The sequence below is a fragment of the Brachycentrus maculatus genome, unplaced genomic scaffold, assembly GCF_059751285.1.
Source record: "Brachycentrus maculatus isolate JH-2025_06_01 unplaced genomic scaffold, ASM5975128v1 h1tg000498l, whole genome shotgun sequence".
Taxonomy (NCBI): domain Eukaryota; kingdom Metazoa; phylum Arthropoda; class Insecta; order Trichoptera; family Brachycentridae; genus Brachycentrus; species Brachycentrus maculatus.
Genome location: NW_028281244.1, coordinates 56,249 through 74,146, shown reverse-complemented (window position 1 = coordinate 74,146; position 17,898 = coordinate 56,249). Strand labels below are relative to the sequence as shown.

At 31.6% G+C, this 17,898-nt stretch overlaps 1 protein-coding gene across 4 annotated transcripts in view; it reads right to left on the bottom strand.

Moving 5' to 3' along the window:
- Positions 1-17,898, bottom strand: part of LOC148301934 (uncharacterized) — a 204,780-nt gene that overhangs the window by 148,585 nt on the left and 38,297 nt on the right. The window contains exon 1 of one of the 4 annotated variants that reach the window (XM_088272467.1): positions 3,973-4,362. The exons of 2 other annotated variants lie outside the window; for them this stretch is intronic. Coding sequence is in view for 1 of the 2 variants with exons in the window: in XM_088272466.1 (XP_088128592.1) it covers positions 3,973-4,048 (76 nt within the window). In the remaining variant the exon portion in view is untranslated. Of the gene's footprint in view, positions 1-3,972; positions 4,363-17,898 lie in introns of those variants that run through there. One more of the 4 variants, XM_088272466.1, reaches the window with a different exon arrangement.

Sequence of the window (17,898 nt, the reverse complement as noted above, 5' to 3'; positions counted from 1 at the left end):
CAACCACACAACTAGGTAAATACAGGTGTCTGACAAACACATACATGTCACGGTTTCCACTAAAGTATAATGAACGTTTGTTCGACCTTTTGTTCCCAGAATTCGACAAAAATAAATATTTTCGGGTATCATGTCTTATGTTTTAAGGTTGCCTAACAATTTAGTAATAGATTACTTGATCAGAACCAAACTACCCTTAAAATTACCTCCCCATGCACCTTCTCTAATAACTTTTAAGAAACGTCTGAGACATTACTATTTATCATTAGAATCCTAACTGTCCATCAATCCTCCTCCCTTAGTTTTTCCCTCTACCCCCTTCCTTAAACAACCTTTTTCCTTTGCCCTCGTTATTATCATCCTTTGTAATTTGTGTTTTTTATATGTTAATTTATAATTTATGATTATTTTAAATGTTCAAGTACTATCTACCCTCTGATTGCAAACGGCTATAAGTATATGGTATCAAACGTTTTGATCAATATCGCTAGTCTGTTTTTGGTTGGTTTAAGGAAGATATTACTTTTTGGCAACAAGCCCGCCAATGGACTTATTTATTTTCTGTACATGAAGTTTAAATAAATAAATAAAATTGAGTAAGATTTTGAGTAGATCCTTAACTAGGACAACTTATAAAACACCCTTTTCATTAAGTATTGCTTTAAAAATACTTTTATTGAGTAACTTCTTCTTCTTCTGCTTCTTGTAGCCTGATTTTAAGAGGGATAAGCCTCCTGGTTCCTTCTTGAATGATTGTGGTTTTCTTCTTAAATAGCATTTTTGAAAAAATAAGCTTCTCTAAGAAATTAAAGGTTGTGAAAAGGAAAGTGACATTGGAAGATGAGGAGTTAAAAAAAACATATATGAGCATATTCCAAAAGTCGAATTCATATATATATTCTAAACAAAATGCGCAGCCGGTCGCGTAGTGAATTTATACGGTTCAGATCTCACCCTTAAGGATTTCAATAATCATAATTAAACTTATACAAAATTTTAATTTATAGAACATATTAATCGTATTTTTTTCAGTAAGATTGATATTTTTTAAATTAAATACTTATAGATAATACAATGAAATTTAACATCCCTTTTCAGGCTTTTAGTTTCTTTAGGGTTGAATATTGGGGTTCGCCAATATTGCAATCAGGCCCCAACACATTTTTTCCGAGTAACAAATAAAACAAATCACAGAAGGTTTTCAAAAGCTAGGGGAAACGCCAGGTAAACGATTTTTACCTGCAGCCGAATACTTTGACAAAGCAAGACTTAAATGCAGGGCTGTGGAGTCAGAGTCTGAGTTGGAGTCGGAGTCAGAGTTGGAGTTGGAGTCGGAGTCGGAGTAGTAGTAGGAGTAAAAAATTATCGACTCCGACAACTTTTTCGGTACAATTTAAAATACATTTTTTAAAATTATTATAATGAATGTGTATTGTGCACGAATGTTAAACTTGCAGGCGTAAATCGTACCGATATGGTGAATAACCGAGATCCATTTAAAGTAAATTATTCTACGCAAATGTAATGACAAAAATGGCTATACTTATGCAAATGTAGGAAACAACCTGATAAAACTGAGCTTTTCGAGTCGGAGTCGTGTTGTTGGAGAATATAGGTATTGGAGTCGGAGTCGGAGTCGTGTTTTTTTCCGACTCCACAGCACAGCCCTGCTTAAATGTTTTATCAGTCTTGGATACGTTGCCATTCCAATGCATACCGCAACCCCTAATAGATTTTAAAATAGTACAAATAAAATTAAAATAAAATCGAACTAAACGGATTTGAGGATTTTTTTCTTATTTAATCCTTTAATTTACGTGTTGTACAATGCACCAAATATCAGTTATATTTTAAACGATTTGATTATATTAATTGATTCGGCAGTCAATTAGTGGTAACGTATATCCATTTTCGATTTTAATTTTACTTGGGAAATTCCGCTATTTCTTAAAATTCGCCACGTTTTGCGTGCATTTCACACACGGTGTTTGAAAATGATGCGGAATGCATCGAATGCATTAAAATAAGTCTATTTTAATAAATGCATTTTTTTTAAGTGTGTAATTTAACGTTAAAAAATTCCTTAAACTGTTTAAAGGATAATACAATAGTTAACTAAGGAAATCATAAATCACTCCTCACCTCATAATTGTTTTCATATTTTTAAATTAGGATTTTCTAACTAAAGTAAGATACATTTTATATTATTTATTGACATCTCATCAAAGATGAAGAAGAATAAGAATAAGTCTGGGCATTTACGGGGCTGACGACCGTCATCGGCTGGTTTAAGTGATCCCTTTACACACGTGTAACATTCACCAATTCTACCCATTATTGAAAACCACACTACTCAAATTCTTGGAAGTTCTTTATATATGAACCAATTTAGAAACCTTGTTCTTGAATCACTAGAACTTCACTAGAGACATCTATTGGTGAGATGTAAAGAAGCTTTTTACTAAGCAGAAACTCTTATATTAGTATGTGAGGTCCAAATCCTGGATTATAATCACACACATGAGAAACGCCAGAAAATACCATTTTCATTTTTATTATTTAAGCTTATAATTTGACCAGATAATTTATTTACAACATTTTGAGTGTGTCCAAATACTTGTTCACAAAATCAGATACATTTTAAGTAGATACCAAATTTTAAGTCTTTTTGAATATCACTGATTAAATTTGTGACATTTACAATGTATCACATGTCACAATTACTTATTAATAATTCATTGCGATATTGGTATAAAAAAATAAGTGTAATATACATAAGTATATGTGTGTGCACAATTTATTTTAATTTAAACATCCGATTGATTCATTAAGAATTCGTTATCTCTCAGACAAACGAGATTTTATCGCTAGACGAAAAAAATATCCGCAAATGATAAGAGACCTCTAGATAACAGAAATGAAAAAAAAATGTATATATATATATATATATATATATATATATATATATATATATATATATATATATATATATATATATATATATATATATATATATATATATATATATATATATATATATACTTGATATAATGAAATTTGAGTCATGTATAATATATAGAGTAGTTCAATAGTTGTCCGCCTCCGTGGTGTAATGATCAGCACGCTGGGCTACCGTACTGGAGGTCCCGGGCTCGTATCCCAGGGGGGGTCGAATAAATATAAGTGTTTTTTTTCACTTTAATATTTATTCAATATTACCCTGGACTGGTAACCTGAAGAGGAGGGCTGATCACCTTTCCTTCATGTGGTAATGATCAAGATAACACTGTGTTTATATGATGCAGTGCCCTATGCACCATTGGGTGCGGATAAGGGTTAGACGAAGAAGAAAAAGTTCGATAGATAAGAACAACTGAAAAATAATTTAAAATATTGGACGGTATTGAGATTTGATATTTGTCTATCAAATTATGCTGTAAGTGTGTTTCTGGGATATTATTCCGTGTGTTTTTAGTATTTTTCCGAACTGTATCATTATGTATAATACATCATCTGATCTGATGTGCTCCTAGATGACGCAAACTACATAATATGATTGGCACACGAGAGAAATCAGTTAATTTATTGGAATATCGTCGATAAAATATCGGATGCGTGTAAAAACATTTAAACATTACTTAATAATGATAATTTTGATATTGGACAAAATAAACCATGTTTAAAATCAGTTTACCATGTATATGTGATAAGTTTTCGAAATACATCGAGAGGAAGACCGAGAAATTCATGGAAGCTAAAAAAAAAGATAACATGATTCGAAGGCATGGTTGTGTTAGTGTTAGACTTTTTATATAAATAGTAATAAATCTTAAAATTAATGAACATATGCATGTTATGTATTTTTAATGCGACACCATGGATATTGACATGTGATCCTTTACACTATAAATTTTGGAAGGTTTAAAAACAGTATTTATTTTTTAAAGAGTATTATTAAAAAATAATAATTACCATTTGTTTTGCCTAAATGTTGTATTCCCATAGGAGACCTCGTAAGCAATTCGCAAATATTCTCAATAGTAAACATACTTGTAAGAATAATAAAAAAAAGTTTTATCACTGCATTATAACACACATCACATTCGAGATAAGCAATTAGTCGCTCGAAAAATATTAATCCGGTTCATAACAACACAAAACGCTCAAATGTCACAGCCCGATCACTTATAAAAAAGCGATTTGATAAACAGATCGAAAACTCCCGGTCAAAGTTGGTAGTAGAAAATTTTACGTCAAAAAAGAACGGAATAAACAGTTCGCAGTTTGGATTGCGCGGTAAAATTTGAATGTTCGAAGGGCTCTGCGCATGCGTGCTGCGGACTCGCGCGCAATAATGCTACTGCGCTGGCGGTGTGTCGGTGTGGGAGGCGGGAGGGGGGAGGGGGCACGCACACCGGCGCGGGCTGTCGCTGTCCGTACAGGGCGGGCGCACCAACACACGCGGGCGGCGGATACTCGCGTCAACACACCTGTAGAGGTAAGGACGCGGCACCTACGACCTGCCATTTGCTCCCGCGGTCAACGGTAAACTTTGCAAGTGCGTCACGAACCAGGTACCATTTTTTTTTCATACAATTAATTATTAGTATTAATAATTATAATTTATATAGGGCCATTTTCGTACACTTACACAGACGTGAATTTGGATATGAAAATGTTGTCATGTTATGATCCGAAACGATTGAAGTGAAAAAATACTAAATTTAGTTTTTGTTTTGGCATTCACTGTGTGATAAGATTAAATTGTAAACCAAAACTCTTGTTTTTTACTAGGTACTTGAGTATTTATTTTTAACGACTAGTTTGGGAAGCTACATTTGTACCCATCTACGGGTTTAAATATAAACTACGTGTTTAAATATTTAAACAGTAGCATCCGTAGCTTCCGAAACTAGTGGTTAAAATAAAATAAAATAAATCACTTGAGTATAAATTAAATATAGTACTCAAGTGATAAAAAAATACTTTATGGAATGATATTTGTGTAGTGATTTTATGGAAGGAGGTAATTTTGGGTGTGTTTAATTACAAAATTTCAACCCAAAGTAACAATTTTCCTGTCATTTTTTCTAATTATCGAATGGCACGCTATTTTAATTTTTTATTGTTAAAACCGGAAATTATAAAAGAAAACACGATTATAATAACTTCATAAGAATCGTAAAACAACGCTTAAAACATAATTAAAACAGTTTTTCCGATATTTGAATAGCAACCTTCTTGCATCACTTTTATAAAATCACAGAAGAGACATAAAATTTTAAGAAATATGATTTTTTGTCAAAAAAAGCATATATTTTGAATATTATTTCCCTTCTTATCATACAAATGGATATATTAATTCGTTATTTTGAATCGATGATATTTATTTTATTTTATTTGAGCAATTGAGTGGAATATTAAATGCCACATACTTTAAATGCCACATACTTTAAAAATCCCAATGATATGTTATACATACCATCGATGCAACACAAGGTGCTTGCGAGGGTTTCTAGTCGTTGGTGATATTTGTCTCTACTATATAATTCGTCTCTGTTTAACACTCTATTTATCAAATTATTTCGAGAAATAAAAATACTTTGTATTCTGATCCACTCACATTTTTATTTTACCAACTAGTTTCGGCAACAACCTGTTGCCCTCTTCAGGGTTACATTTATAACTCTTAGTTATAGCTATAAATGTAACCCTGAAGAGGGCAACAGGTTGTTGCCGAAACTAGTTGGTAAAATAAAAATGTGAGTGGATCAGAATACAAAGTATTTTTATTTCTCGAAATAATTTATCAAGATGATCCACAATGTTAATGCTTTCAATATTCAAAACACTATATTTATCATTCATCGTTCACTTTATGTAATACCACTTTAAAGTGGTATTACACAAAGTGAACGATGAATGATAAGGCGAGTGTTATATTACCATACCACAATGTTAACAATGCTTTTAATATACAAAATATATGTCTCTGTTTAACTCACACATTATTACTGGGACCGATTGAAACAGAACACTTTAGCTTTTCTTTGACCTCCATAGGGTCGAACTCTTCTTCGAATTTTGTAATTAGTGTCATATCAATCATTCGCTATTCATAATCCTAAACTAATGTTATTTGTTAGCAGTGAAACATTTGTTTGAGGTGGTGTAATTCGTTTTTCAAAATCATAGTAAAAGATAAATATATTTGTGTTAAAATAATTTTGTCTTCAAATATAATATAATACAAAAATATATATACATACATTTATGTACTATAAAAAATACAACAAAACAAAAAAATTCACTTATATTTCAAATTACCCTGGACTGGTCCCTGAAGCTCAGGAGTGATCACCTTGCCTTCACCCGTAACGATCAAGATAACACTGCGTCAATACTGTGCAGTGCCCTATGCACCATTGGGTGCGGATAGTGGTAAGAATAAGAAGAAGAAGATTTTTCACAGAGTATCGTTAACCTATGATAATCAAATTATAAAATTCATAAAACATTCGCATCTTAGTCGAAAATTTCCACAGTTGCAGTTTCATTTTGGCCAAAGTTGATTTTTCAATTGAACATTTGTTTTTTATGACAATATAAGTAGCATCTACTAATATATTACGTTAGTGGTCATAGTGAAGTGATTTTTTTTCGGTTTTATATTTTTTTAAATGACGCTCGTACAATTTTGTTTTGATCCCGAAGTGACATGGCCGAAGAAAGAAATCCAGCGCATAGTTTAAGTGCCCCCGATTGGAGTCACATGTGAATCAACTTTTCCCGTCCTCCTCCAACGCTTGGAAAATATGTGCAGTTAAAAAGAGAAATAACATTTTTGTTGATTACAGGTGATTCTAATATACCTCTCTCAAGTATGAATAAAACATTTCTGTAGCTAAAGCGAGATGGAATATTACTGCTCCCGTTTTTATTTGCAGACGGAAATACGAATTCGTCTCTTTTTCGCACCAAGAAAACTCGCATCCGCGAGAGCGAGAAGAATGATTTACCAGTGTATTCAGGTGATATATATTGTTCTGTCTCGTATAAATTACAGGAAAACACGTGCGTTAGACAAGGATGGAAATGCAGTGCTCCCGTTTCGAGCCACAGGTGGTATAACTTATTTTCTCTGTCTTTCTCAAAGGAATAAGATTGCAGTTGGAGCGAGATGAAATATTGACAGGCCACTGCTGCTACTTCACCTGTCCACTGCAAGAGATAGTGTTTGAACTATTTTATGAAATCACCGGGTGTTTAAGACCTTCAATTAGTTATAGTTAATTTATTTATGTATCATAATTAAAAAATAAAGCCTTATAACTCTTTTGCTGTCGAAAGGCCTATTGCCAGGCTAAGGAAAAGTTGTTATTAGCTAAAACATAGTTTATATATTAAAACTAAAACTGTATAATTTTATCCACATTTATTTTATTTGATCGGTTATCGGGTTTAGTCGTTACCGACATCATTATACTTATGATTTCTAAATAACTGTTAATTTCAATGCGTCTCAACTTGATATGAAACATCTATCGTTCCTCTTTATATGGAAGAATATGGGAGTCTTATCAACTCAGGGATAACGACCTGGCATTTGGTGGACTTAAATATCACTTTATACACTTGTATAACCGTCACCATTTTGCCCATTATTGAACATCTTTATTGAATTTATTATTTAAACCGGAGGAAAGAACGATAAAACAAATTTATGAGGCGAATGTAATTGGGAAAAGAAGCAGAGGAAGACCGAGAAAAACATGCCACGATCAGGTATGCCAAATACTTGTAAGTGGTTAGGTTAGGAGTCATAACAATCGACGGATATATATGAGGAGATGCATGAACGTGGAAGAGGCGAAAAATGTTTGCAAAGACAGAGTGGTGTGGCGTTCTATTCTCTCTGCCTACCCCTGCGGGCAACCGGCGTGATGGTTAGTTAGTTAGTTAGTTATGCAATGGTCTTGGAACCTTCCGCATGTGGGTAAGATTTTCGATACGTTTGGAAGTATGGCTGAATTTATGTTACACATAAAGTGAAGCCAGCCAAATGCCAGGTCGTAAGCCCTGGCATGCTCAGGCATCTTCTTTCATATAAAGAGGAACGATAGATGTTTCAAAACAAGTTATGACACCTTTAAATTGACATCTCCTCCGTAGGGTGAATAATCCCTGATGAAAGGGTGCCTGATATTATAAATAATATTATATTAAATTAATCAATTATTTTATTTTATAAACCAAGATATATAAGTGCTAAACTTAAATGTCATTCGCATGTGATTAAGATTTTTTGCAGTTGTTAGCGTGTAAAAAGTGCTATGGTATTGACGTGTAGTATTGTTTGCATGCTGTTGTAGTCATTGTCCTGACGAAGAGACGGGCGCTTATCGCAACCGATAAAGATAAAAACCTAGGTGAGAGGTTATATTCTAACATTACTAACATTTTTATGAAAAATTAAAAAAAATCTTTTACAAAATAAAGTAGTAGGTACAATTGTAAAAAAAAATATTTAAAATATTCATTAATAACAAAAGTGTGTTGCTGTATTTTTTTATTGGTATTGTATTTTGTAATCAACGTGTACTAGAAAGATAACCTAAAGGCTGTAGATATGACTTATTACCAGTTACAGTTGTGCGATGAAATGAAAACAAATCCAGAAAGAGATAGAGGAAAAGGTGAGTTTACACACCTGATCCAGTGCTGAAAAATTTTCCGTATCGTCCATTTAAATTAATACACTTCATAAAAAAGTGTTTTCAATCGTTTAATGTAAGGTATTATTCTTTTTAGTTATTTATCTTTTTTGCTCAAATATCGTTTTACTCGACTTGAATGTCGAATCTGTGGAACAAGACGTACGTGATTTCTAAAATGCTCGATTACAAAAGAAACAGACATACTGCTTTGTATTGGGAACAAGAAAACGTATGTCGTGTATTAAAAATTAAATCGTTCAGAAAGGTGACGAGTTCAGGGCACAGCGGGACAATCAAGTTTTCCAATCACGTGCAGACATACGTTTCGTTCGTATTCTTTGAGAATAAAAGAGACAAAAGATAGAAATTCTTAGGAAAACCGTCGGGACGTAGGTCTAAATTATGAATTGTCGTATCGAAGAATGGAAGCAACAGGTCGATTTTTTGCCCACATTCTGACCGGACAAGGACGCGATCTTCCGTCTCCGTCTGACTGATAGTGAAAGAGAGAGAGGCGAGTATTTTTTTTCGTTTGCAGATCAAAGGTACGTCCGTCGGGACAACCGAAATACAAATAATTTGCACCTGTAATTTGCGCATCGGAAAATCGATTGGAAGCATTTTGAAATCTTTAATTGGAATTCCGAATTCTTTATGTCAATTATATACGGTTTTCGTGTACCTACATTTAATTTTTAATACCCACACATAAATATACATATACAGCACGCTCAGCTACCGTTCTGGAGGTCCTGGGTTCAATTCCCAGGGAGGAGTCATATAAATATAAGTGATTTTTTTCATTCTAATATTTTCCGTCATGTGTTGACGATCAAGATAACACTGCGTTTAATTGATTTTATTTTTATTTAATACAATTACATTATGATAAGATTAAATATAATTTATATTATAATATAATTTTTACTTAAAACAATAATATAATCATATGCAGTGCCTTATGCACCATTGAGGTGCGGATTACGATTTGAAGAATATGTCGTTAACAAACAAAATATCATTTTGTATCATACACAATTATGCCGATTTATTTTTTCGACACGTTTAACTGATTTTATTTTTATTTAATACAATTACATTATGATAAAATTTAATATAATTTATATTATAATATAATTTCTACTAACAATAATTTAATCATATGCAGTGCCTTATGCACCATTGAGGTGCGGATTACGATTTGAAGAATATGTCGTTAACAAACAAAATATCATTTTGTATCATACACAATTATGCCGATTTATTTTTTCGACACGTTTAACTGATTTTATTTTTATTTAATACAATTACATTATGATAAAATTTAATATAATTTATATTATAATATAATTTCTACTAACAATAATTTAATCATATGCAGTGCCTTATGCACCATTGAGGTGCAGATTACGATTTGAAGAATATGTCGTTAACAAACAAAATATCATTTTGTATCATTCACAATTATGCTCATTTATTTTTTTCGACACGTTTAAATGATTTTATTTTTATTTAATACAATTACATTATAATAAAATTACATATAATTTATATTATAATATAATTTCTATTTAAAAAATCATATAATCATATGCGGTGCCTTATGCACCACTGAGGTGCGGATTACGATTTGAATAATATGTCGTAAACAAACAAAATATCATTTTGTATCATTCACAGTTATGCCCATTTATTTTTTTCGTCCACCTCCGTAGTGTAATGGTCAGCACGCTCGGCTACCGTTCTGGAGGTCCCGGGTTCGATTCCCAAGGGGGGTAAAATAAATATAAGTTATTTATTCACTGTAATATTTATTCAATACTACCATGGACTGGTACCTGAAGCGGAGGCCTGATCACCTTTCCTTCATGTGTAAAACGATCAAGATAACACTGCGTTTATATGGCACAGTGCCCTATGCATCATTGGGGTGCGGATAAGGGTTTTATTATTTTATTATTTTTTTCGACACGGTTCTAAAATGCCTGCGCAAGGCGAAACAGCTATCATGAAATGAAATAAATTCAATCGAATCGTGATCGGGTTTTGATTCGCACTAATAACAATAAATAACCTCGTCAGTGTTATTGGGTTACCACATAATAACATCGTTAGACAAAATTAACATAAGTCAGCACATTATATTGTTTCAAATAGTGCTGAGAACTCTGTACTCATTCTGTGTCAATATTGTTGAAAAATAACAAACTATAAAAAAACCTCAAAACATGACCTCGACACATTGACTCATGAGACACGTGGAAAAATGACTACACATAACCTTTGTCACTCGATTATAATCCAAGCTTACAAAGGTTCAATTGTTGTATCAAATCAATGAAAATACTCGATACTTTTGTAGACTGCAATTTATTACAACAAAACGTATTAAAAATAATAAAATAAATCATTTTTGTATATTTCATGAAAAAGAGATATGTACCTTTTATTATGCAATAATTTTTAATTTTATAGAAATATTATCGAATACATATCGCTCACTCCTTTCAAGAACGTCATAAATAAAAAATCGTCAATTTTCAGTTGAGAACGTTTTCGGAATGCCCAGAAAATGTACTATATCCCAGGAAAAGAGGCATATTTTTAACTTAATATTTATCCGTAACAGGAGAGAAAGTATTGTTTTTACATATTGAAGAAAATGTATACTTTTATTATTTTTTTGAATGTACCAAATATATTTCAAATGGAGAAAAAACCTTCAGGTTGTACCTAAAAATATCTATTGCACAGAATAAGTTCAAAAAGTGGCTTGATATTTATTTTTAATACATTGTATTATATTTTTAAACTTTAAAAACGTTCTCCTGAAAAATCAATTTTTTTGATCAATGACGTTCTTGACAGGAGTGAGCGATATTTCGTTGGTTAAATGCCAAGGGACCACAACGCAATTTTTAAAAAACTCTTTATTCTTAAAATGGTATCTAAATCGTCAACCTTTTCATATTCGAAAGAAACTTATGATTTTAGCGTTAGAAATGTCCATTTTTAAACCCTAGAAACATGGGTGTATTTTTCGACTATGAAAATGTTGACGATTTAGATACCATATTTGGTTTATTTGGATTATAACTTACTTGATGACCGGTTTTGGAATAATTATTCGTTTATCAGGTTAACTATGGCTGATACATAGTATAAAGTTTTTTTCAATCAATGGCGACTTGTCGTATTTTTGACTATGTGGATATCTGAGGAAATGTTGTGCATACCGTTGTTTTATTATTGTCTGTAAATAATACTGTTTTTGTATTGCCTTTAATAATACAAGCAACTAAGTACGTAGTCTAGATTCAGAGATAAAATCGGAGTAGAAAATAGTTTGTACAAGTAGAGGCAGCATTAGAAGTGAAACAGGTTGCTAGTAATATCATTTTATTTGCAATTCCCGATAAGTACTCCTTTCTTCGTATCCGGCACGTTCCTGGCGCAAGCCAATAATACTATTATTTACAGAGCTGCAGCGTGCATTAAGTACCATTATTGCTTGCGAGATAAAACCTTAGATCAAGAATAAAGAAAAAAAAAACGAATAATAAAAGGGTACAAATTATTTTTACATTTTTGACATATCTAGACTATCTTGATAGGATCTTGCATACATCCAAATATAAGTGTCTCTGCTAAATAAAAGCTTCTATAATCCAACCATTGATAGGATCTAGGGAACTCACATGTACAGGTAATAAGATTAATGATATACGTAAGAGTTCCAAAAATTGAGGTGTGCGGTTGTCAATCATGGGTAGAATGGTGAATGTTGATCACTCCTGCGCTTCACGGACCAGCCCAGGGTAATATTAAATAAATATTGGAGGGTAAAATCACTGATACTTATTTTCACCCTCCCTGGGAATCGAACCCCGGACCTCCAGCACGGTAACTAAACACGTTAACCATTACACCACGAAGGCGGACAAAAAATGTGGAAGCCTGGGCGTAACAGATAGGAAGGTAGAGGAAAGACAATTGAGATGGCATGAGGGAGACCAAGGAATTCATGGGTGAAGCATAAAGATAACATGATTCGAAGGCATGGCCTAGGCGACGTTATCCAGGACAGAAGGACATATAACCTGAGGACGAGGAGAGCTGACCCCAGCAGTCTACAAGGGAAATATGAATATATATATATATATATAACGTGGTAATATTTTCCTTTTGAAAATTAAGTGTAAATAATATGTAAAGTGGGTGTATAATAATAAAATAAACAATGTGTTGCTTTGTAATTAAAGTTTATAATTAAAGTTTATTCTTAATTTATCTTTATAATAATTTTTATATCTATCTATCTATCTATCTATCTGATTCTGACAGTTAATTTTTCCTATCGGATCTCTTTTGTTTAATTCTGTGCGACGCATGCGGCATCTGGTGGTAGAACTGTTTTATGTAGGTACTTTTTGTAAGTACTTAATAAAATGGATAGGTAGGTACCTAGTTATTTTATTACATCTCCCCCCTTGGGGATGAAAATTCATAGTAAAATTTTCACTCGTCCTCCGGATCATCTTCTTGTAGTGAAGGGACTGGTATAAGTTTAGTGATATGATAAAGTTTTTTTTTTTTTTTTCTTTCTTTCTTTTTTTTCCTTCTTTTTTTTTTTTTTTTTTTTTTCTTGTTTTTTTTTTTTCTTTCTTTTTTTCCGTTCTTTTTTCTTTCTTTCTTTTTTTGTATTTTTTTTTTCTTGACCCTTTTAAAGTAGACACAGTTTTTCTCAATCCATTTGTTTTTTTCTTTTGAATTCCTTCATTTTTATTCAGATCTCTTAAAGTATCTTCTAATATAACCAAATGTACAACTTTTAATTGTTCATCTGCATTTTTATTCGATTCTAAAACTGGATTCCGGCTTAGACAATCTACTTCTAAATTCTTCTTTCCTGGAGTATATTTTATTTCATCTTTCGTAGAAGTTTTTTCTACTTTATTTTTATTTTCATTTTTCAAGCACTGTTTCTGTGTTATTTGTATGTCTTCATTTTTATTCTGATCTTTTGAAATATCTTCTAATTTAACCAAATTTACAACTTTTAATTGTTCATCTGCATTTTCATTCGATTTTAATACTGGATTCCTGCTTAGACAATCTACTTCTAAATTCTTCTTTCCTGGAGTATATTTTATTTTATCTTTCGTAGAAGTTTTTTCTACTTTATTTTTATTTTCATTTTTCAAGCACTGTTTTTGTGTTATTTGTATGTCTTCATTTTTATTCTGATCTTTTAAAATATCTTCTAATTTAACCAAATTTACAACTTTTAATTGTTCATTTGCATTTTCCTTCGATTCTAATACTGGATTCCTGCTCATAAAATCTGCTTCGAAATTCTTCTTTTCTGGAGTATATTTTATTTTATATTTTGTAGAAATTTTTTCCACATTATTTTTATTTTCATTCTTCAAGCACTGTTTCTGTGTAATTTGTAAATCTTCATTTTTATTATTAATCTTATCATCCTCCTTTGTTTTAAACCAGCACGTTGCTTCAGAGTGATATCGAGTTCCCTTATTTAAATTTTCACAAATCTTACATGGACTTTTATCTTTAATTTTATCACTAGTTCTTAGATTTCCACGTCTTCTTTGATTATCTTTTAATCGTTTTCTTTGATCATCTTCTAATTTTTCTCTCTCACTCCGAACATATTGTAGTAATTGTTTTAATACATCTAATGTTTCATAATCCATTTCCATATTAACAAAATTGTCGTTTTATAACGTGGTAATATTTTCCTTTTGAAAATTAAGTGTAAATAATATGTAAAGTGGGTGTATAATAATAAAATAAACAATGTGTTGCTTTGTAATTAAAGTTTATAATTAAAGTTTATTCTTAATTTATCTTTATAATAATTTTTATATCTATCTATCTATCTATCTATCTGATTCTGACAGTTAATTTTTCCTATCGGATCTCTTTTGTTTAATTCTGTGCGACGCATGCGGCATCTGGTGGTAGAACTGTTTTATGTAGGTACTTTTTGTAAGTACTTAATAAAATGGATAGGTAGGTACCTAGTTATTTTATTACACATATATATATATATATATATATATATATATATATATATATATATATATATATATATATATATATATATATATATATATATATATATATATATATATATATATATATATATATATATATATATATATATATATATATATATATCGTGGTAATATTTTTCTTTGTAAATTGGGTGTATAATAATAAAATAAACAATGTGTTGCTTTGTAATTAAAGAAACGACAGTAAAAGTTTATTCTTAATTAATCTTTACAATAATTTTCTATCTATCTGATTCTGACAGTTAACAATATAATATTTTTTCTATCTGATGTCTTTTGTTTTATTCAGTGCAACGCATGCGACATCTGGTGGTAGATTTGTACTATATGTAGGTACTTAATAAAATGTATTGGTAGGTACCTAGGTATTTTATTACATATATATATATATATATATATATATATATATATATATATATATATATATATATATATATATATATATATATATATATATATATATATATATACACACACATTGCACTCTTTGTACTGCATGCAATACAACGCGTTGTATCAATAATTTCTACATGTATACTTCAACGCGTTATATTGTGTGTATCGCTGTCTAGAGCGAACGAAAAAAAAAGCCATTAATTTGTGAACAAGAAGTGTTATTACGAGTATATCGATCTCTCGGCATATGATTTGACCTCCCGATCTGGTCAGACTGCTACCGCAGCCTGTCCCTATGTTGCGGTCAGCAGCTCGATTGCGGTCATTTTTTATTTCGGCCAGATACTTTTTTTTAAAATTCTCGACATGATAGATCCATGCGTCATCCGGTTTGCGTCTCCAGCCGACCTCTCGGCTATGTGAAGGAATGCCGCCACTAAATGTTGGAAACACTCGATGCTATAAAATTATCATTAATTTTATGTATCCGCAAAAATCAATCACCGGTAAGTATAGCATGGGTCTATTTCCTATGAACTTGTTTCGGACAACGCGGTTGACAAGTCGTCGTTTTTTTACTACTAGATTCGGGTACCCAATGCTAATTAGTCCAGTAATTTGGTTGCTCATAGCGTTTTTCTAGCCCATAATATATTTTTGGAGGTCCTCATCAAAAAATTACACTAACAGTACTTCACCAAAAAATCAATTTAATCCAAATCTGTTCTGTTTACTGTATTTTATCGAAATCTTAATTAAAGTTGAGACAAAACGTGACCAATCCTGTGTCAAACCAATATGAAATCGATTAATCTATTAGAATTTTACAAGCTAGAATTCCTGATTACTTCAAATGGTTTATAATGGAAATGTAACGTTTTGGTGAGGACCTCCACATTTGATGATTTGACGTCACGAGCTTAAGGCCCAATATACGATAAATTGCTTCATAATTTTAATAAACCAAGGTAACATTTGACGTTATTCAATTTTTCGCTTGAAACATCGTTTTTGCATTGAAAAAAAAGTTTTAAAAAAAAAGTTGTACACATCGTTAAATATGTATTTTTCTTGACTACCTTCCGTAACCTTACAGACAACCCTCTACAGTAGAAACTTTCAAAAAAGCATATATAAGTACATAAAAATAAACTTTTGTTAACTACGTTGTTTAAAGTTTTGAGAAAGATGGTGCATTTTTCAAAACTAGTGAACGTAATAATTAAGTTTTAAAAAGATTTATTTTTATTTAAAAAAAAAAAAGTTTTTAAGTTTAAGTAAATCTAAATGATTTATTCTAAGCTGTGCTGGAACTTCAAAGCCCAATATACGATAAATATTCATATTAATTTTTTTCTAAACCCAGGTAACATTTGACGTTATTTAATTTTCTTTTCTTATAACACCGTTTTTGCATTAAAAAAATAGTTTGGTTTGAAATAAATACATACTTATATGGTTTTGGTTTTTGAGTACAGGGAAATATGCGATATCGAAGATGTCGTTAGGTGGAGAAGGCAACGAAGGAGACAATGGTATGCGCTTGTGAGGAGAATGGAACCATCCAGACTCCCCCGCATTGCACTGCTCGGCTAACCCCAAGGTAGACACCTACCGGGCAGGCCACCAAAGAGTTGGATCGACAGCTGGGAATAGAAATCGCAGGAGGCAAATCCCCCTTAAAAACAGGCCACAAGGCCTACACCAAGTAGTAGAAGAAGAAGAAGAAGTTCGTAGTACTTACACAATTCCAGCGACCCTGTAAATTGCACCTAAATATTGTGACGACCTTTTAAACCGAATAAACAAATGCTGGTTTTTCGAGTTATTGAGAGGCTAGGAGTTACGAAAAATTATAAGAGTAGTAAAAAAAACAATTTCCAATACATCGCTCACTCCTTTCAAGAACGTCATAAATCAAAAATCGTCAATTTTCAGTTATGCGTGTTTTCGGAATGCCCAGAAAATGTACTATATCCCAGCAAAAGTGGCATATTTTTAACTTAATATTTACCCGTTACAGGGCAGAAAGTGTTGTTTTTGCATTTTAAAGAAAAGGTATTGTTTAATTATTTTTTTAAATATACTGAATATTTTTCAAATGGAGAAAAAACCTTCAGGTTTTACCTAAAAAGATCTGTTGCCCAGTAAAAAGTTCAATAAGTAGCTTGATATTTATTTTAAATACATTGTGTTATATTTTTAAACTTTAAAAACGTTCTCCTGAAAAATCAAGTATTTTGATTTATGACGTTCTTGAAAGGAGTGAGCGACATGTTCTTTAAAAAAATCGAGCGCAGCAAAACGTGTGGCGTTAGAGATCTCGGCCTTAATAAAATAGTGATAGCTTTCAATGATCGTAAACATTTCTGATCCGGATACTTTTTTATTATTGATCTTTTTCACTCGATTTAATGCATTTCTCACCAAATCAGTGAAGTTATTATTTTGTAATAATGAAATCGGAAGATACATTAAGACGTGTGAACGGAAACATAAGACGAGTCCCAGGTGATAGTGTAATTATTCCCGATCAGATAATATTTCGGTTGATGTTGATAGCTTTGGAGTATTCTACCATTTTGGCTTTCGGACTTTAATTGAGAAACTTCCAATTATATCGACGATTTCAGTTGACATTTATTTACAACATTTTGAGTGTGTCCAAATACTTGTTCACAAAA